This window comes from Podarcis raffonei, chromosome 7 (genome assembly GCF_027172205.1).
Source record: "Podarcis raffonei isolate rPodRaf1 chromosome 7, rPodRaf1.pri, whole genome shotgun sequence".
Classification (NCBI taxonomy): domain Eukaryota; kingdom Metazoa; phylum Chordata; class Lepidosauria; order Squamata; family Lacertidae; genus Podarcis; species Podarcis raffonei.
In genome coordinates this window covers 57,452,625-57,473,584 of record NC_070608.1, presented here as the reverse complement: position 1 = coordinate 57,473,584, position 20,960 = coordinate 57,452,625, and the positions used below count along the sequence as shown (strand labels likewise).

The 20,960-nt window shown below is 40.8% G+C and overlaps 1 protein-coding gene across 1 annotated transcript in view; it reads right to left on the bottom strand.

Moving 5' to 3' along the window:
• Positions 1–8,132: 8,132 nt before the first annotated feature.
• Positions 8,133–20,960, bottom strand: part of CTDP1 (CTD phosphatase subunit 1) — a 46,599-nt gene continuing 33,771 nt past the window's right edge. The window contains exon 13 of the mRNA XM_053396699.1: positions 8,133–9,144. Within this exon, the coding sequence (XP_053252674.1) occupies positions 9,003–9,144 (142 nt within the window). The 3' untranslated portion in view covers positions 8,133–9,002. The remainder of the gene's footprint in view (positions 9,145–20,960) is intronic.

Sequence of the window (20,960 nt, the reverse complement as noted above, 5' to 3'; positions counted from 1 at the left end):
AAATTTATTGAATTTATAACCAGGGCAGTTCACAGAACAAAATCAGAATATAAAACCACAAAATATATAATCAAAATAAAAACAACAACCCAATATGCCCCCGCCCCCCCAAACCCCTCATTTTAAACCCGTGGGCCTGTATTCCCCTTTGCTGCAGATGCTGATTTGCTGCCAATAAACGATTGGTAGCTTGGACCCTTATAGCAAAGGTTTCCTCTTTTTGGTTTTATGGCTGTTGTCATGGTGACTTGGGTCACACCCACACCACACATTTGAAGCACATGGCTTCCCCTAAGGAATCCCGGGAACTGTGCTTTGTGAAGTGTGCTGGGAATGGTAGAGTTCCCAGGATTCCTTGGGGGAAACTCTTGTCTGTTGAAGTGGTGTAAATAGGTGCAAAAAGCCTAGGAACACAGGAAGCTCCCTTATATCAAGTCAGGCCATTAGTCCATCTAGATTAATACCTTATACGCTGTCGGGCAATGGCTCTTTTGGGTTCTCTGCCAGCCCTACCTGGGAGATGCCAGGAATTGAACCTGATAACTTCTGCATGCAAAGCAGATGTTATGTCATGGAGCCACAGCCCTTCCTCCTGGTTCTTGGGTTCTCTTTGTTCCAACTGGTGCTGGGCATTGGGGTGTGTGTGTGGAAACAGTCTGCTACAGAAACTGATGGCCAGCATCTGCTTTGAGGTTGGTGGCTGTGGGCCATCTGCTCTCTTCAAGCCATTCATCATCTGAAGTCACTGAGGGGTCAGGCTCAGCAGTTACATTGTCAGCAGATAGTCAGCCAGTGTTGCTGCGCTCATAAACACCAAATTTATGGATGCTGAAAGGAGCAACGTTGCAACCTGTCTAAACGCAATCATGTGTGTGGCTCTTACGCTTTGTCTCTCTTCTCCTCCCACACAGCTCCTTACTTCAGGGAAACGAGAGGAAACTTAAGAAAGGAGGAAACGTGACCGTGTTACTGGTGAAACAAATGTTTGTGGCAATGGTACCAGAACTGTATCTTGTTTCCTCAGAAAGATGCTGAAGGTGACTTAAATTGCTACTCAGAAGACAGTGATATTGGCAGTCTTGCAATAACAACAGTGCTCTTAGTAGGTACCATCTTTTCTATAAAGGATTTTGGACGCCATTCAGTTATTTTGGTAATTAGCATTGATGGGGGAAAAATGTCAAAGAAGACAACAAGATAATTGACATTTCTTTTTTGGTATCCAGGCCAAATTTTATTCTTTTAAACCCAATTTATATATTGATGGATCCCTGGCCAAAAAAAGAGAATGTCCAGGACATTTTATACTCTAGCTTTAGCCAACATGCTTGCTTTTGAGGCAGATACTGGCAGCAGTTTTATATACATCTACTAGGGGTTGGAGCAATTCCCCGGTGATGAAAGGCTGCAGCACTTGGGCCTTTTTAACATTTAGAGGAAAGGTAAGTTGGTGAGGGGCATGACTGTGGAGTATAAAATTATGCATGGTGTAGAGCAATGGATACAGAGTTTTCTCCCCCTCCTCCTTTGATAATACTGGAATATAGGTATTTCCAATGGAGTTGAATGATGGAAGATTCTAGACAGACAAAATAAAGCACTTCTTCAGACTGCACCTAGTTAAAACTATGGACCTCACTCCTGCAAGAGGTGCTATTGGCCAATGAGGATTAGAGAAATTTATGGAGGATAAGGCTATGTTCCAAATTCACCGTGGGAGGCATTATGACTCTGAATCCCCGTCGCTGGGAATCACAGGTAAGGAGAACATTGTTGTGCTAAGGTTCTCCTTGAAGGCTTCCCGCAGGCATCTGATTGGCTACTGTGAGAGCAGGATGCTGGACTATAGACTGGCCTTGGGCCTGTTCTAGCAGGGCTTTTCTTATGTTCTCGAAGTTAGGGTGAAAGCAACTACAGTTTAAGTATTTGTAAGTTAAAGCCTTGTACAAATGTGAACACAAATCACAGGAGCTACTGTATTCTTAAATTTTTTAGAGCACAATGGGGCTTTTTCGTCCCCGCGGCCCTAAAATTATACAAGGCCAAAACGTTGGCACAACTCCTTTATGGATCCTTTCTCTGCTTTCTCCCCCCTTGAGAGAGTTCAATCCAAACTCCTTAGAGCTCTCCTACAAGTCCCCAGATGCATTTCAAATGCATGAGTTAGACTAGAAACGGGGATGATGAGATTGGAGGCTTATATCTGCCTAACATCAGTCTACAAATGGCTGACATTGAATCTGCTTCCCCAGAGAATAGCCCCACTGATCCTCTGACCAGTTCCAGTCAGGCTGGCAGACAGCAGTCCTGAACACCCTTCCGAAACTGGGTTTTGCCCCTCAAGCCCTTCTAAGTCTGGGGTTGGGCCAGGCAAAAGCTACAGTCAGACAAAGAATCACAGACACTGAGAGACAACAGAACTGCTCAAGGTGCCCCAACTATAAAATTGGAGAAATCGAGAGAGATATAGCCGCACCGGCAGCGTAGCTCTTCTTTCTTGTACCCAAAAATGGAAGAAGAGCTTTTACACTCACCAGAAGTTAGGCTCTGCCCTCGCTGGTCCTGGAAGGATCCTTTAAAAAAGTCCCATACGCTCAGAGACTTTGCACCTGTTCATTGGGGGATATAGGAAGCCCAGAGCACTTGTTCTTTAGATGTCCCTTTTATGAAGAAGCACGTAGTGAGACCATTGATCCCCTGCTGGTGAGGCTCGCTGACCTCCTGGAAAAGCAAAAATTCAACCTTTTCCCGTTAGGCAAAGATCATAAGACGACCCGGATGGCTGCCAGATTCTGTGTACAGATCTGTAGGCGCAGACCATCCCCCGACTCAAGCTAGTTCATTAAGAAAATCCCCAAACTCGGTTCCATGGGTGACTCTGGGTCATCTCTCTGTGGTAGCTTATCTTAAAGTTTTAAGCGTCTATATGCTTATTGCATTTATAAACTTTAAATTTATTGTTGTACATTTTTAAATGTTTGTTTTCCTTCTGGGATTGCACCCCCAAATTATATATGAGCTGGTCTCTGACCGTAATAAATTATCTATCTATCTACTTTGAAATTCATTCTGGTATACACTTCATGAACCTTCATTCATATGTCCATGTGGAAAATCTGTTTTAGAGTTCCTATTTTTAAAAAATAAAAAAGGGGGGCGGAGAACTGCAGACAGTACAATTTTTCAGCCTGAAAGAACAACTCAGCCACAACAGGGTGAATAAAAATGCTCCTTTGCTGAGGTAGGTGGTTTCATCTGTAAAAACACACAAGAGACACATTTTTGGCAGCTATGGCTCTGGCTGCAGTCTACCTAGTGCAACCCACCACTGTTTTCTAGGACAGCAACTCAAGTCACAGCCAAGGAGGATGTTAGTTGAACGACCTTATACTGTCGAGCTAGCAGAAAGTTTCTGCACAAAGAGATGGCACAGTGGAGTTCCCTTGTGATCTGAGGCAATGTGCACTCAACTGCAAGGACAGGAATGGGAGATTAAACAAACAAGCTGAAGGTTTTCCTACTACTTTGCTATTTGACACCCAGCACAAAGCAAGCCTTGCAGTGCCTTGCCGTGGTGAAGTTGGGAGAGAGCAAGGTTCAGTTTACACAAGAACACAGGCTTCCAAACTGCAGCCACTCTGTTAAAACGTGAGTCTAGACATTGATAAAGATGCCTGAGTGGCACATTTAGTACTTGCGTCCTGGTAGGAAGTTTTATTTATTTTGTGGTCAATCTGAACTCAGAAGTATTTAATACTGATGTTACTGCTAATAAAGATCGCTCGGTCTTTTGCTGGCATCACCCATGAGGCAAGGTGAGGTGACTGCCTCAGGTGGCAGAATCCACAGGGGCAGTAGATCTGGCTGGGGGTGAGGAAATGCAATTTTGGTGGTTTGTCTCAGGTGCCAAAATGTCTTGGGCCAGCCCCGTTTCACACAATGCAGAAGCCTAGCCTAACTCTTATCTCTTTTAACATTCTTACGTTTAGGAGTCCTCCTCCTTGAACTATGCACTGTGTGAGTGAATGATTTTATTTGGTCTGTTGTGAACCTTTCAGCATTTAGCTGCATTGGGTGGCTGTAGGTTCTAGTATTATGAGACACACCCAAAAATTTCTCACTATGCATGCATAATTTTATACACCCCTAACATGTCTTTCGTCTAAGCCCAAAACCACCACAAATATGCACAAAAGATGCTTCTTCAGAAAAAAAAACACAAGCTAACAGTTAAAGGCCTCTGTAAGCAATAGCTTTATTTTTTCTTTTTTTAAAGATTCCTTTAAAATTGCCAGCCTCAGTTAAGGAGGGAGGTCATGACTCTCGCTCCACAGAAATAAGCATCTGCATACAGGCTCATTGCTCAAGTCAATTCTTCAATGACAGCAAGATAAACTGGTCGGACAAACAGAGGAGAAATGTTTGCGGGGAATAAAGTCTCCACCTGGGTCAAAGTCTCCTCCTCCTCTGTCTTCTTAATTGGAAATGTGCATTCAAGTGCAGGAACACAGATTGAGCAAATGCTGAGCCAAAAAAGAGAACAGGATGCTTGGTTCTAAGATGGAGGGCAGGGGGTTCTGAGAGACTGCACTCAGGTTGCAAACAAAAGAAAGCAGAACAAATTCTTTAAAAGGCCATAAGCAAAATGGGGAGGGCAGTGCAGCCTTTGTTGGTGCCTTGGGTCCTATCCAGCCAGGTGCCTGTGACAAGGCACACACACACACACAAATCCTGTGGCAATGAAGGAAGTAGCTGGAGTTAAGGTAATTGAACTAGACTTCCGGTTTTGGCCTGGATGTTAGGAAAACCACAATGGAAGGAAGATACCTGTACAAGTCTGCAAGAAAAGGGTTACTGGCTGCATTGCTCTGCCTTTCATCGTTTCCTTTTCCTGGTATCATAGTAGATGCCCCAGACACAAAAGATCTCTGTTTTATCAAAGCAGCATTGGTGATGAATAAGCAGCACATTCCTAAACTGAGGAAATATTTCTTCTAAAAACAAATGTTTCCAACCGTGACAGACTTGAGATAATTAAATGATAAAATGAAACTATTTCTTTGGCAGTTCACAGTTTAAGGAATATCAGTCAAATATGTAGCCAACTGAAATGGAGACAATGGGTTGTATCAAATGGTGTCTCTCCTCTGATGGAAGGCACTTCTTTGATCCAGTGAAGGTTTCCATCAGTAGAATGGGAAGTCTGTTTTTGTCCATTCCCTCTTCCTCCATAGTCCCTGCCCTGCCCAAATCTACCCTCAAGCACTGGGGGATGGACGCTTTGGAACAATGTGAGAACTGTAGAGAAGGGAACAAATTGCCAGCTCACCACACTTTTACCATTGGCCCAAATTCTTTCAGCCCTTGAATTTTATTTTCGCAATTAGCTCTCTTCTGTAGTAATAGATTTTGTTTGATGTTCCTGAGAAAGTAAGTTACCTGAAGTTTGTAGAATGTAAAAAGAACTCCTCCGGATCAAGACAAAGGCCAATTGCCAATCTAATCCACTCTCCTCAGTGGCCAGTCATGACACCTCTGGGAAGCCGGGAAGCAGGACCCAATTGCAGCAGCACTCTTTCCATTTACCATTCTCAGGAACTGGTAAAGATTACCTATGAAGTGCTGCTATCTATCTGCTCTCCTGAAGGAATAAAGTTTCTCTAGATCATAACTGATAGCAGTAGAAAGGGCATGGAAATGGTTGAGCAGCACAACAGTAATTGTATCCACAACTGACAATGTATACTAGCAGAGAAATACAAGATTGCCTCAGTTTTAAAGAGAAAAAAAATAGCCCAATAGATCATTTAGGCACTAACAAGAAGTTGCAAAAGGCAAGAAAAAGCAAGCCTGCAGAATGAAATTTGTGTGTAGAGGCCAAACAATATATTTCTTTTTGAAGGAAATTCCTACACAGCTCCTTTCAGTAAAAAAGGTAAAGGACCCCTGGAGGGTTAAGTCCGGTCACACTTGACTATGGGGTGCGGCGCTCATCTCACTTTCAGGCTGAAGGAGCTGGCGTTTGTCCTCACACAGCTTTCCAGGTTATGTAGCCAGTATGACTAAACAGTTTATGGTGCAACGGGACACCATGACAAGTGCCAGAGCGCACGGAAACGCCATTTATTTTCTTGCCACAGTGGTACCAATTTATCTACTCACGCTGGTATGCTTTCAAACTGCTAGGTTGGCAGAAGCTGGGACAGAGAAACAGGAGTCCCTGTTGTGCAGACTCAAACTGCCAACCTTCTGATCAGCAAGCCCAAGAGGCTCAGTGGTTTAGACCACAGTGCCACCTGCTCCCACTAAAAACTGTGGTACATTAACTCCATCTATGGATGAGAGGGGGCGATGTTGCCAGCATAAGTGGCAGAATAACTAGATCACTGGATTCCCCTCAGATCATCCCCTACCACTCGTTACATTTGCTAGCTGCGATCCAAGCCCTGGAAGCCTTCAAATCTTCCCTGCAGCAAAAAGTAAGAATGATTAGGTGGTGCACTTACCCATGGATGTAGCATACCTACCTATTCCTAGCTCTTTACATCCCCTTTGTGCTATCTTGCTATATGGGGAGGCAAACAAGTATAAGTCTGCATGTGGCCCTTGATGTGGAGCCACTATTTTCTTGACCTTGGTCTGGAGAGAGGCCTAAAATGTCCATGGCAAGTGAGTTGTGGGTCAACCCGGGAGGAGATAATGAGGCATGCAGGTTCTTCCAGGTACTTGTCAGCATTTCTCTTTACTTTTTCAAAAGCCAAAATTCTTAACCCTGTCACAAAAAACCCCCCATAGTTGGCAGAATGTATTAAGTTTAGAAGTTTATTGGAATCAACAGAGGTCTCCAATCTATATAAAGCATAGTTCTCAACTGCAGAACAAGCACTGCCCCTGTCACCTGTACCTCCTTAGTCCTGGTAAATATATTTCCTTAGTACTGGCTTTATGAACTTTTGAAGGGTCTATCTTTGTACTTCCGCCTCGCTTTGTACTTATAGCTTATTTTGCTGCAGGCAAAAAGCCGGGCTTGTAACCTGTAATGGAGATTTTTGTACCCTATGTGCAATCATCATCATCATCATCATCACCACCAACAAACAACTGTTGAGTTTTCTCAGTGGTTTTTAACCCAGAATAAAGCAAATTGTTATAGAACCACCATAGAACCAAGAGAGACTAGAGTATTGATCAGTGCTACTGCTTCACTTCAAAAGCTACAGCACTTAATTCAAAATGTTCTCTGTCAGCACAGTTGAGCTGTATATTCAGCCCAAAAAAGACTTCATTAGAGAACTAAATTATTCTTCATACGAATAAAGCAACATTCTTATGATTTATACATAGATACATTTATCTATGTACATAGTACTTCAGACTGATTTTTACCATGGAAACCTTGATTCAAATTTGGATGGGGAAAGGAACAAGGAAAAAATGTGAGAAAATACAAACACATTTATTGAAGCTTCATCCTTGCTGGAGATTAGAGGTAAGGAGCAAGTCCAGCCATCGCCAATCTGGTGCCATACAGATGTTTTAGACTACAACTCTCATTTGCCTCAGCTAGGGCAAGCTGAGCTACGTAATAGTGATATGCACAATGCTTTTGTTATCCCTTCTTGACACATGGTGAGATGCTTTTGAAAAAGAGAAGAACTTACAAAGATAGAGTTTGTCACAGCATGGGAACCAGTGGCTCAGAGTAAGAAATGCCATTGAGCTACTGCAAACACCTTGCACAAAAGGCAAGGAAAAATCTGGATCCCAACCACATTTTCCACTGACAAACTACAGGTGACTCATCCCTTGACCTACACACACAATAAAAGAGACTCCAACCCATCAAAATGTGGCTTGAACAATATGACTAAACACATAAAACATCATCTGCTCAAACACTATCCTGTGATCAAACTGCTTTACAAGTATTTCCTGTCAATTCAATTAGCAAGCTCAACAGGAGGGGACAGCATGGAATGAGAGGATTTCCATCAAAGGCATTTTGATCTTATTCCAAAATATGTTGCTAATTATTTTCATAGAAGTGTAATTTTGGAAAAGGTGCATCTTATTGCATGGAAGCAACCAAAATAGAAACATCAGCACAACAAATCATGAAATGAGAACAGAGCTTACAAAATGTATTTTTTTATTATTAAATGAAAAGAATCTGTTTTGTAGATCAAATATGAAATAGAATGTACAAAAAACTTTACATCTGTCCTCTGAAAGAAATAAAATGCTATCAGGAATTCGCTAGCAGCAATTCCTTCCAAACACAACACAAAATGCATGAATATGTTTTATGGCAGTACAATACTACACAGAATAGCCTGTGCTAGAACTGCAATTACAGAGAAGTAAAGTTAAAAATCGAAATGGTCTCTCTCTAAAGGATACTAGTCCACAAAGTAAGTTAAAAACATGGGAATCAACCATCATATATTCTCTTAGAAGCAAGTGGCAGGTAGGTTGAGTGCAGCGTTCACAAAGCCTGCATATAGCATTCTCAGTTCCTATACAAATATAAATTGTTCTTTATTTTTATTTTTAAAAATCTTTCTATTTGATAAGAATTCACTGTGAAGAAAACATATCCCGATCAAGATCTTTTGCTTCATCCATGCAATATATTCCTTAGGTATTCTTTCTGAAGCTTGGTACCCAAAGCCGTCATAGCAATAATTTTTTTAATGTTCAGATGCAAATCTTTGTACTAACGTCTCATATGATAAGGTTCTGCAGAGCTCTCACAACATGTCTTTGGCATCATACCAAGTCCCCCTTTAATACTTTTCCTTTAAAAAAGTATATATTCCTTTAGTAAAACACCCTAAAAACATCTTATTTCAGGTTTTGTAAAATAATGCATTATCACCTCCTTTGTTGCTTTGCAAAATATACACCATATTTCGGAGAGGAAAACAGGGAATGCCCACCATTGGAATTCTGAATGGTTGCAAAAAGAAACACATAATTACAAGTCCCCTCCCATATGGAGGTTACATAAAGTCATTCAGTTCGGCTTCCAGTGCTGCCGCCATCTCATCCGCTTCTGAGCTGCTGCCCTCCTCGTCGTCATTGCTAGACCCTTTGCTAGATTCACTGGCACCATCATCTTCATCCAGCTTTCGCTTATGACCCCTACAAAATTGGACACAGAAAATGGACATGATTAAAACAATATCCTTACGCAGTGCTATTTTTCTAGAAAAAGAGGTGCCGGAACTCACCATGAACACCTCCCTCGTTCTCTTAGAATGGCAATGGTACCCACCTGAGAGGTACCGGAAACAAGTTTCTGTGAGTTTTGGCTTAAAAAAGCCGTGTCTTTAACTGCCTAATAGTGTAGTCTTCAAATGGAAGAGGGCAAGCAGCAGAATCCCTCCCCCAAATATTTCAAAGCTTTTACCCTGAGAAGAAAGGTCAATCTCTAAGCACATAACATTTTCTAAGTGCTGTATAGAGATTGAGATGACAGTCCCTCACAATATAAGAGACATGAAATAAAGGAGGAAGAAAGCAAGCAAATACAGGGACCGAATCTTGAATTTACACAATCTCAGCAGTGTCATTTACACACACAACCCAGCAGCCTTAGTCCACTGGCCAATGGCAGAAGCCAAAATGTGATTTCTTTTAGGTCTGGAAGCCCAAGGAAAGTATAAAAAGACTGTATTCAAAAGAAAGGCATCACTTGAAGTATGACGATGCACTTAAAAGTTCCGAAACTCCCCATTACAGACTATGATGAATTCTAATTTCAGGGAGATCACTTTCTACAAATTTTGTAGCAAAGCATTTACTGTCTGACCTTGCCCTAGACTGGACAATTAATATGCTCAGGTTTAGAGAGAATTGACCTTGTTATTTTCTTCTTCTTTTTCGTATATTTTGAATTTTTCTGCATTCAATTATCCCTAGAAGCAGAGCCAAGTAATGTCAAGCACAAAATACCTATCATAAGAGATGATATGGATGCAACAAACACAGTGTCAAAATCATAGCAATCAAGAAAACCTCACCCTGTTACACTTCCCCCTCTTCTCTGCTGCATCTCCCAATACTGGTGCTCTAATAAATATGCATGTTACTCTCCAATGTCTAAGGAGCCTGTGGTGCATTGCTCTAATACTGTAGGGTAAGGTTTTTTCCAATGAATCCGGGGACACTTCTCAACTTCAGTAGGAATGATAGGATTTTGTATGGGGACTGATTTGTAAATCTGGGGACTGTCCCCGGGAAACGGGGACATCTGGTAACCTTAGGGCATGGAAGTACACGCCCTATAGAAAATTAATTTCCTTGCATAATGGACTCTTGAATAAATAGTCCTGAAACCCTAATGCTCCCTTGAGATGCATCAATATTTCCATTTTAGGTTACTGCACTAAACAGAATTAGGACCTGCAAATTCCTGAAAGCCTTTTCACTCCCCTAGTTAGGAATAAAATTTCATTTATTTGAATCATATTGGTATAGAAAACCAGTTTCACCAACTTTGCTACGAGAGTGTGAACTGTTCTTGCTGGAACTGTAATCACTGCTAATTAATGAGCCACAGAGATGCCAAGTTACAAGTGGCACTACATAATGTTCCGAAATGTAGTCCAAAAAGTCTCTACTGTACTGTCTTGCCAACATAAAAGACAAAATAAAACATGGAAGGTTTGTGCAAGTACTATTCATTACCATTAAGCTGATAGCCAAGATAAATGTGTATTTGTTCCCATGTCTGGCATTTTGCAAAGGGTAAAGCTCATGACACACTTTACACAGCGCACAAATTTGCCACTCGTTTCCCTTGTGTCGCTTGGAGAATACCATAATGCAGCCTTCACCAAGCTGGTGCCCTCTAGCTGTTTTAGACCACAGTTCCCAACAGCCCCAGCCAGCAGGCTGGTTGGGCAAGGCTGCTATGTCTGAAGGAGGAATGCAAATATGTAAAAATGGTGCATGCATGTGTGTTATACTGAGTAGCCAGAGCTAGTCTCATCTACAAACATTATAGGTGTTTTTGGGGCATTGGATGAATGAGCCTAAAACCTGCACGTTGCCTAAGTGTTGGCCCCAATACCTCCTCCACTGTCTAGTAAAGGTAAAGGTAAATGTACCCCTGCCCGTACGGGCCAGTCTTGACAGACTCTAGGGTTGTGCGCTCATCTCACTCTAGAGACCGGGAGCCAGCGCTGTCCGCAGACACTTCCGGGTCACGTGGCCAGCGTGACGAAGCTACTCTGGTGAGCCAGAGCCGCACACGGAAACGCCGTTTACCTTCCCGCTAGTAAGCAGTCCCTATTTATCTACTTGCACCCGAGGGTGCTTTCGAACTGCTAGGTTGGCAGGCGCTGGGACCAAACGATGGGAGCGCACCCCGCTGCGGGGATTCGAACCGCCGACCATACGATCGGCAAGTCCTAGGCGCTGAGGTTTTACCCACAGCGCCACCCGCGTCTGTCTAGTAGTGGATGGCAAATGGTGGGAAAAGTCCCACGTTGCACTGTGGGTTTTGTACTACCTCCAGTATCAGTGTGCCTCTGAATACCAGTTGCTAATCTATGGCCTTTTAAGCTGTGTGTGTGCTGGATAATGTTATTTTTTGTGGTATGTATTTTTGTGTTTTTCTATTGTAAACTGCCCTGTGACCATCAGATGAAGGGAGGTATGGAAATTATAACAACAACAATGTTGCGGTGGAGTCATATAGAATCCTATACAGTGGTACCTTGGGTTAAGAACTTAATTTGTTCTGGAGATCCATTCTTAACCTGAGACTGTTCTTAATCTGAAGACCACTTTAGCTAATGGGGCCTCTCCCCGCCGCCGTGCGATTTCTGTTCTCATCCTGAAGCAAAGTTCTTAACCCGAGGTACTATTTCTGGGTTAGCGGAGTCTGTAAGCTGAAGCATCTGTAATTGCAAAGATGGAAGGGACCACATGGGTCATCTAGTCAACCCCCGGCAAGACAGGCATTTCTTTGCCCAAGGTGGAACCCCGAGATTCAGAGTCTCATGCTCTACCAAGTGAGCTCTCCCAAAGCTGCCTGTGAGAACAGAATGCTGAACTAGATGGGTCTTTGGTCTTATCCAACAGACCTTCCCTTTGAGTCTCTGATGCTTAACATGAGGAATAGTACTGACTTTCAGAAAGGAGAGGCTAACTCCCTCAGTTTAAAAAAGCCACACCAGTTATGAGCCGAACTCAAACTGGTAATTAGTTTGGCTCAATCACCCCCTGCCCTCCCTGTTAGTGGTTTCTCTTCTCTATCCAAAACATGACTTGTAAAGGTGGGAGGAACCACCAGCAGGGGATATTTTCATTACCTACTGTGATTCTAGTAATACAATGGAAGCTTCAGAGCGTGCTCAGAAGCTTTCCATCACTTCAGAGAACTATAGTTCAATTCATTCTGGCAGAATCTATTCTACTCTTTTCCTTTCTGCCCCTCAGAAAAGAATATGAGATTTCCTTCCCTGACTGGCAGGAAGCAAGAGAAAGAGAATAAGAAGAACTGGGAAATAGCGAAGGCTTGTTTTCATTCTACTTTTCCCAGTTCCTAGTGCAGCGCACACAGCATATTTCTTCATACTCTATGTACCCTGAGAGGTCCTATATCCTCTTCCCAACAGAATTAGTGAGCTGGGCATATGCTTCTCCACCTTGCTGTCTCCTTCCTGTATGTCAAGCATGCTAAAAAGCAAGTGACAGCACACAAGGAAAGGAAGCTTGATGGTGTACATCTTCTGACACAAGTACATACTAATTGCAGTTAAATACTTTCCTGGGAAATCCAAGGGAAAATAATGTGTCCTGATGTAACTCAAATATTGTTTTTAATTATCCTGAGGTGCAATCATGCTAGGGTAGCTCTGGGAGGATGCTGCAAAAGCTCACATACTTGCATATTTCAAGTGTGTACACTCTTAGATCAGCTCCTTACAAAAGATGCAGGAATTATTGCCACAATCAGACACCAAAATACTAGCATGAGAAATGCAATTAACACCTTAATTGAGGTCCTTTAATATTTTGCTCATAAAGGTTTTCACAATCAAATCTCCCTTAACAATATTTTTTCTTTCCTCTGAGTCCCTACAACAAGCAAGCAACATAGTGATGAAATGATAATAAAAATGTATTAAAAAAATGATTAATGGAAATTATCCCAAGTAACAGGGAAAAATGATAGGCTCATGGCTTGTTAAAACAGCACTCCCACACCCTGTACAGCATTTTATGAGAACGGCTTTACTTGCCTTGTCTCCAGTTGCTGTTCTTTAAAAGTGACCTGTAATGCCCCCTCTGTCTCCTTCTCTATCAAAAAGAGCTGATCCTTCCTTTGCAACATGTCAGGAAAATCACAGGGAATGAGAGCTGTTCATATTTGGGTCTAGAGCTGGGATTGTGGCTATAGTTTGCCCATATGCAATTTACAGAAACAATGATGAATAACAAATGCTCACATAACTGAGATTCTGCCTCTGTCTTTATATCTTCCTTGAGTAGAGAAGAGGTCTGTATATTAACTGTAGTACTTAACTTTATCCTAATAAAAATAAACATGATAATAAAATGTTTGCCCACAGCAGGAGTCTTCAATGTATTCAGACATAAACATCCCTGTTTAATTTATATTACTATATTTAATTGTCTTCCCTTGGGGGGTTTCTTGGATCTCTTCACATTAAATCTCTGATGCTGCAATATATGATGGAAGCACCTGGGAGTAAGACCCACTGAATTCAGCGGCTTACTTCTGAATAGACATGTATACAATTGCACTGCTATTTTCTAACTTACTCTTGTATGTGTTTTGATGTATAACTGATTTCATCTATCTATGCATGGATTCACTTCAGTCAATCCCCATAGTACAATTCAGGGCATATTACACTGAAAGCAACTAGTCCAACATCAGTGTGCAGACATTTTAAGTGTTTACTTTTGTGCCAAAGAGCCATTAAACATTATAGTGGTCAGGATTAATGCACTTCAGTTATTACAAAGAGCTGAATGGTACATTTTAGAGTTCATTAGGAAAACTATGTTAGATGCATTTCTGATATCATGAACAATTTGTATACTACCAATTACCAATGCTCATTTTAAAACCTAGTGGTTTTTTAAAACAAAAAATGGAGTTACAAAAGCATTCCACAATAAATGTTACTTGGAATCACTTGGAATCAGTACAATACATAGAATACTTAACGTATTAGCTTGCCTCACACAGATTACAACAGGCTACAAAAAGAGAGCAGGAAAAAGCAAATAACATGTTGCTAAGGGTCAGTGAACAAGCTTGATTAGTTTTCCTGAAAAAGCAAATCTCCATTTCAGACTAACTTATTTAAAAACCTATGCAGCCCCACAACTCATGGCAAAAATACTTCAACACAGCAAACAATAGATGGGATCTGTTCCTAACATATTTGGGCGGCTCAAGTATGCTATGTCACACACTGCAAAAAATGGGGAAACATTCTAGCACCATATGCCAACCCTATCCTCACCATGAGATCATGTTACCTTAGCAGGGCTGACCCAAACATCAGATTGAGACAGTCACGTGCTGAGGGGCTCAGAGCCAGGAGAGTTGTGTCACATGATCTGCTCCATATGCCCTAAGCTAGTCTGCTACCCTCTGAATCAATGGAGAAGGCTGTCTCATAATCACTGTTAAAGTAAGATTCAAGTGTCTGTCTAGTTGCTTTCTGCATACAGAATGGAAAGACGAGGGCACAATCTTGCCTTTGCCCCTGGCAGCAAGTAATATTGGGGTAGTCCGGTTTCTTTGTAATACTTTACAACATCAGGTTTTGTTTTGGGTATTTTATTTTTGTTAGCTCCCAAAAGCTACCCTTGTCAAAATCCCAGGCTTAATTTAACACTATGTCTACTGTCACTATCTATCATTCTGTAGTTTTTGACATATAATTAACCTAAATAGCAGCTGTGTCAATTAGATAGCACATCAGAGTTAAATACAAGCTGGTAACGGTAGGGGGGTGGGGTGGGAAGTGTTCTTTGCATATACCTTTGACAACTTTCATTGTACTTTTCATATAATAGCAATGGATACTGAAAAGGTATTTCCATGCTTATTTTAGTGTCTTGTCTCTAAGAAAATCCCAGAGCTTGTATTATATTGCTTTTCACGACATGTTCCCAGAAAGAGCTTGAATAAGAATTTGAGTTTGTACTTGGCACAACTGTTTCAGTCTCAGTTGTTCTTGGATTCATTTGGAGGCCTTGGAGAAGCTAGTTATTAGTTTCAACTTTCTGTTTCAAAGGCTGTATGATACTCAATTACCTGTTAGGACTACAATGTGAATGAAAGACACTGGGTAGTATAAAAGTATCCAGTTATCTTAACTGGTTTTACTACATTGTACAAGAACTTTTTTTTTACAGAGGTCTGTGAAAACATCCAGATTTTGGAAATAGAAAATTAACCTGAAATATGGTAATCATGTTACCTTCATATAAAGCACCTGACATTTTGTTGCCAATGTGACATGGAGCTTGCATAATACTTCATACAAAAGTCACAGCCAAACAGCTTGTTGTTATGTCTTGGGATAATTCTAGCAGTTTTAAATTCAAGGTTCAGATGGGAATCTGTGTATGAGAGATTGACAAGCCATCTCAGTCCTACTCAGCATTCAAGTAGCAGGAATAATTTTATCTAATTTAGTCTACAGAATGGGGAAAGTGGCAATTCTATTGTAAGTTAGCATTTCGGTTGCCTGTTCCTCCTACAATTCCTGCTCAAGTCTCTGATTGCATACCACTTTGATGGGACTCCTAAAATGTATTGTGGAATTTTAAAGAGAAATACATTGCTGCTTCCATAACCAAGAAAACTATTCTGAGGAACCAGCATAGGCAGCATCAATATTAATCAATAAGGCCACCTTTCACTAAAAAAGTGTCAAAGATCCATTAAATGAACAAACCTAACACTGTTAGGATATGGTCCAATTACACTAGCTGTCTTTATGGGTATTATAAAGGAATCCATACACAGCACGCCATTTTTTTGTTTCTGATCTTAAAAACTTACAAACTCCGCTAACCTGGAAGAGTTACGTTGAGTTGAGAACTTTGCCCCAGGATGAGAACGGAAATCATGTGCCGGCGGCGCAGCGGCAGCAAGAGGCCCCATTAGCGAAAGTACGCCTCTAGTTAAGAACAGTTTCAGGTTAAGAACGGACCTCGGAAAGAATTAAGTTTGTAACTAGAGGTACCACTGTACTTCTAAGCCACTATTGCTTACTTTCAACCTCAGAACAAAACAATGGCTACATTCACAGGGGTTAAACAGGGGAAGCCTCCTGCAGTTTGGTCAAACTCATGTTGGTAGCTTCGAGAACACTGTCCAACCATCTCATCCTCTGTCGTACCCTTCTCCTTGTGCCCTCCATCTCTCCCAACATCAGGGTCTTTTCCAGGGAGTCTTCTCTTCTCATGAGGTGGCCAAAGTATTGGAGCCTCAGCTTCAGGATCTGTCCTTCCAGTGAGCACTCAGGGCTGATTTCCTTAAGAATGGAGAGGTTTGATCTTCTTGCAGTCCATGGGACTCTCAAGAGTCTCCTCCAACACCATAATTCAAAAGCATCAATTCTTCAGCGATCAGCCTTCTTTATGGTCCAGCTCTCACTTCCATAGTAAGTAGATCAGTAGAAATTTCCAAAAATGACTAGGAAAAATGTTCCTACTGTGATTATCACTCCCCCCCTCTCCATCATTCTTTTTGCTGGCATTGCCTTTTTCTGTGAAGAAATCACTGTCTGGAGTTTTATTTGGCATTTTTTTGCCACGTCTGACCTTCACACATGCCACGACTATTGTCTCAAAGCCAAGTCATACTGAGGCTAACAACGCTCAAGATCAAGCTATGATAAAAGGGTCTTTTAAAGTTCTCTTTAAACCCATGAGAGCTTTCCTTACATAACTGAAACAACTTTGACAGCACTTGAGTCTCAGGACATTAAGAAGATAAGACATATTTACGCAGTATTAAAATAAAAAGAGAGAAAATATTTTTGAAGCAACATAGCACTTAAAGTTCAAGTCATATTAACTGTACTTTTTATTCAAAGCAGGAAGTAAACTCACTATTTAGCATTGATGTAGTGCTAAAATGATAGGCATTGTAGAGAAGTAATAATTCCTGCCCTGAGGTCTAATAATATTCATGAGACAGAAAGTAGCAAAAAAGGGGGTACTTGGCCATAGATTTATAATTAGAAGTAGAGACAGGATTGGGAAGAGTGACATGGGAGTGGAGGAGGTAAAATAAATAAAGGACACTTCAGAAAAGACTTTTGACTATGGAGGAGGAACTTGGATGAAACTACATTCTCCAGCAGTGACAGAAATATTATAAGCTTAAATTTCATTGCTCTGTTTCAGACATCAGCAAGACACCTAGGAATGTTATGCTGGGATGACAGTGAGGAGGAGAGCAGGGATGGGAGAGGAGACATGACATGACAGAAAACTAGACATCAGCAAGTAGCAGCAAAACGCATGAGAGTGAATCAACAATTTTGAGAGCCATGACAGATGAATGAAGGGGGTAAGGACTGTGGCACATATGAGAATAAGGAAAGATGATGTGGTGGATCAACTGAAGCGTAGAATAAAGAAATCAGCTTTTGGCATATCACACATGCCAAAAACATTGTAGTTTTTAGTGTATTTCCAGAATGGCTGCACTATTTATATTAGGCCAAGAGTTTGAAATCAGGGGTGGGGAGTTCTAATCCTCTTTTTGTCTTCAAGTAGGAACTATTGAATATCTGAGCTGGCCCTAGTAGTTTATCACTTTAAAGAATTAAGAATTTGGAACAAGTATTGGAACTTATACTAAGTATAAAAAGCAGTTTTGCACCTGTATTTTTTGTTCAACAACAAAAAAGAAAAATGCTGAAGAAAGATGAAAGAATATTTTAAATCTATCACTTGAGCACCATGCATACTTTAAATCGTACCATCCTCTGTCATGTGATATCAATGCAGTAAAGAACTTAGTAGAATTCAAAGGTTAGATACTTTGTACAGATAATGAAATTCTCTAAGGATAAATCAAAGGGGATATAAGTCATCATGCTCACATTCATGACCTAGAAAGAAAAACTAGCTATGCTTTTCTTAACTATCCTACTTCAACTAGAGTGGTTTGGGCATGTTACAGTAGAGTAACATCTGGGTATCTAACTATGTTTTGGCTTTTGTCTCTGAAAATCTTCCAGCTAAAAAATGTGTTTATACAGGAAATAACATTATTTTGATGCAGATATATTTTATCTTTGTTAAGTTCCAGGAAAGAATTTGACCTCCTTTCTCATTGTAAAAGCACAATAGAAATATTGATTAACAGACATTTCCAGAGTTCTGTTGCATATATGCACTTTTAGAATCTATTCATCACCCATTCATTACTACAATATGAAAAATGACCCAGACAATTATTTTTCAAATTTATAATATGGGTGCATTTTTCCTGTAAAAGAATGGTTCCCCGCTTATGAATTCATGAATCATGGCTTGTGCCCTATACACCACCCTATGCTTTTTCCTGCATGCGAGATCTATTAAATTACTTGAAAGGAAAAGGAACGACTTGCTATTATTGGGGTTGGTAGTGTATATGCCATTGTTTTATGAAGCTCTTAAATCCCAACATCTCTTCCTGTGATCTTTTACTTGGCCAGCTCTACCACTTTCAGCTGTCCCTCAACAGCTCTTGCTCTAATAATGTGACCTTTCTTCCTCCTTCCCCTTCCTCCTCTAACTGCTTTTAAATAAAACTTTCTTTACCTGCTTACTCTCCTTTCTCTGTTGCCTCCCTTGGATGTAAGCTCCTATGAGTAAGGACCAACTGAGCAATCCATGCTGTTACATGCCTACTTTGATCCTATATGACATCACGGGGAGGGTGAGGAGAAGCTGTGCAGGGGGAATCAGGAGGAAAGGTGGGATTAAAAAACTAATATATTTTTAAAAGTGCCCAACCTAAATAACTTCCTGTTGATATTCCTGGGTGAAAAGTGCTCAGCTGCCTACAATTTACAGAATTAGCCTTCCATATCAATATTTCATTCCTGCATTCTCTTTGGACAACTTGGCCAAGATATAAATGGCAAGAAATGACACTATTTGAAAATCCTATTAAACATCTTGAGATGCAAAACATCAAACCAATGTAGTCTTGACTGGATTGTATAACTGCAAAATTGGGAGTCTGCTGCAGTGTAGTATGTAGGACAATGACCTAAGAGTATTTTTCTTATTGAAGAGGATGCTATGAAACGTTTTGTCCAAAATGAGGTTTTGCAGCCCGTTGTAAATCATAACAGTATTATTCATGAGCTTGCATTCCATCAAGTTGTAGATCTATGGAAACTGTCAAGTGATAGAAGAAAGAAAAATGTATAGACAACAGACGGTGAAGTTAATAAATTGTTCTGGTGGAATACATTTGTCTTCCTTAGAAATAGCCTTTAGAGGCTATATATAGGTAACTTTTTGGTATAAGGACACTGGCAGAGAAAAGTGCAAGAGAATCTCATCCGTCTTTTCTTTTTCAGCAATTTCTTTCAAGTTTCTGATAACAGGCGAGTCTTTTTTTTTAATATGGTACTTATGACTCTTGCTGCTATTTATCTGACCACTGTTGAAACTGCAAGCACTCATAACATTGCGTGTGGAGGAGAATCCATGTGTAATTCTCATGAGATAAACTTCTGTTCCATCTGATGCTGCACTCTAATTCTGCAGAGAAATTATGGAAGCGTCTCAACTAAAGAGGAATGGGAAAGAACTACCCACATGGAGAAACATCATAGATGTTTTCCATTCCTAAGCTCTTTGAGAAACTCCCAAGAGCTCATGGGGAATGTGCATGTTCCAACATATCTTGGAAGATCCATAATGTATTCCCTGTTTTTTGTTTTCAAAAAACTAGTGCTTAATGAACTCTGATCTGGTTTAGATGAATAAATAATTAGAATATAAGAATAATAAGTTCTATTATTGAGCAAATGCAGCTAAATGTAATAAATAAATGTTGTATCTCATTATGGAGAAGACTGACGTGTTTCCAACTTTGTATGCTCCACAGGTGGTGAAAAGGAAAACAGTCAGGAGTTATAGTCAAAAAGCACCTGCATTTCATGTGCATGAACAATGAAGTACTATGTTCTAAGAAATGTTGAAGTACAAAGGGTGAATTCATTATTCTGAGAAATGAGAGACTAGAGCAGCAATCCTATGGCAAGATCTGCTGGGCTGGGCAGCTTAATATGCAACAGATCTTTGGCTCAGCTGGCTGATTCCCAGGTTGGCCAGTGTTAAGTCTGGCTCAGCAGAAGATATGCTGGCATAATGTGCTCATTCCAGCCTCAGTTGACTGAACCAAAGCTGGTGTAAGTACCTAAAAATTGGTGTTCTGCAGATGGAACCAGAGGGGGAGGGGAACCTAGGCTGGATCCTAGGCCCATTTAGTTCCATCATGTCACCTGGCAAGCTGACGCTGAACACTATTTTAAAGGCTAGACTTGAGCGGCTGCTGCTGCCTTGCTACTGAACTGGGTTTGGATCTGGTGTAACTTTATGCCAGCTGAACTTACCCTGGCATGCTTTACATCAGCTTTGTGTGCAAAGGATTACTCACTATGCAAATAGCTGTAACATTTCACAGAGGTTTGCCAAATCTCTTAAGATATGCAGAACTGGTTTTAGATGGAACAGCTAGCAAAGACTACCCTTAAAAAATGTAAAGGATCCTACTTGTGAATTATGATTTTAAACTCCCCAGATGTTTTAGAAGCTGCATCTGTCATCTTCACTTATGGGTTTATTAGATTTCTGTAGGTAAAAAAGCATAAGGGAGGCTCTGAAGGTCTGTGCACAGAGCTGTTAATAAGAGTGCATGCTTTACAGTGCATGAT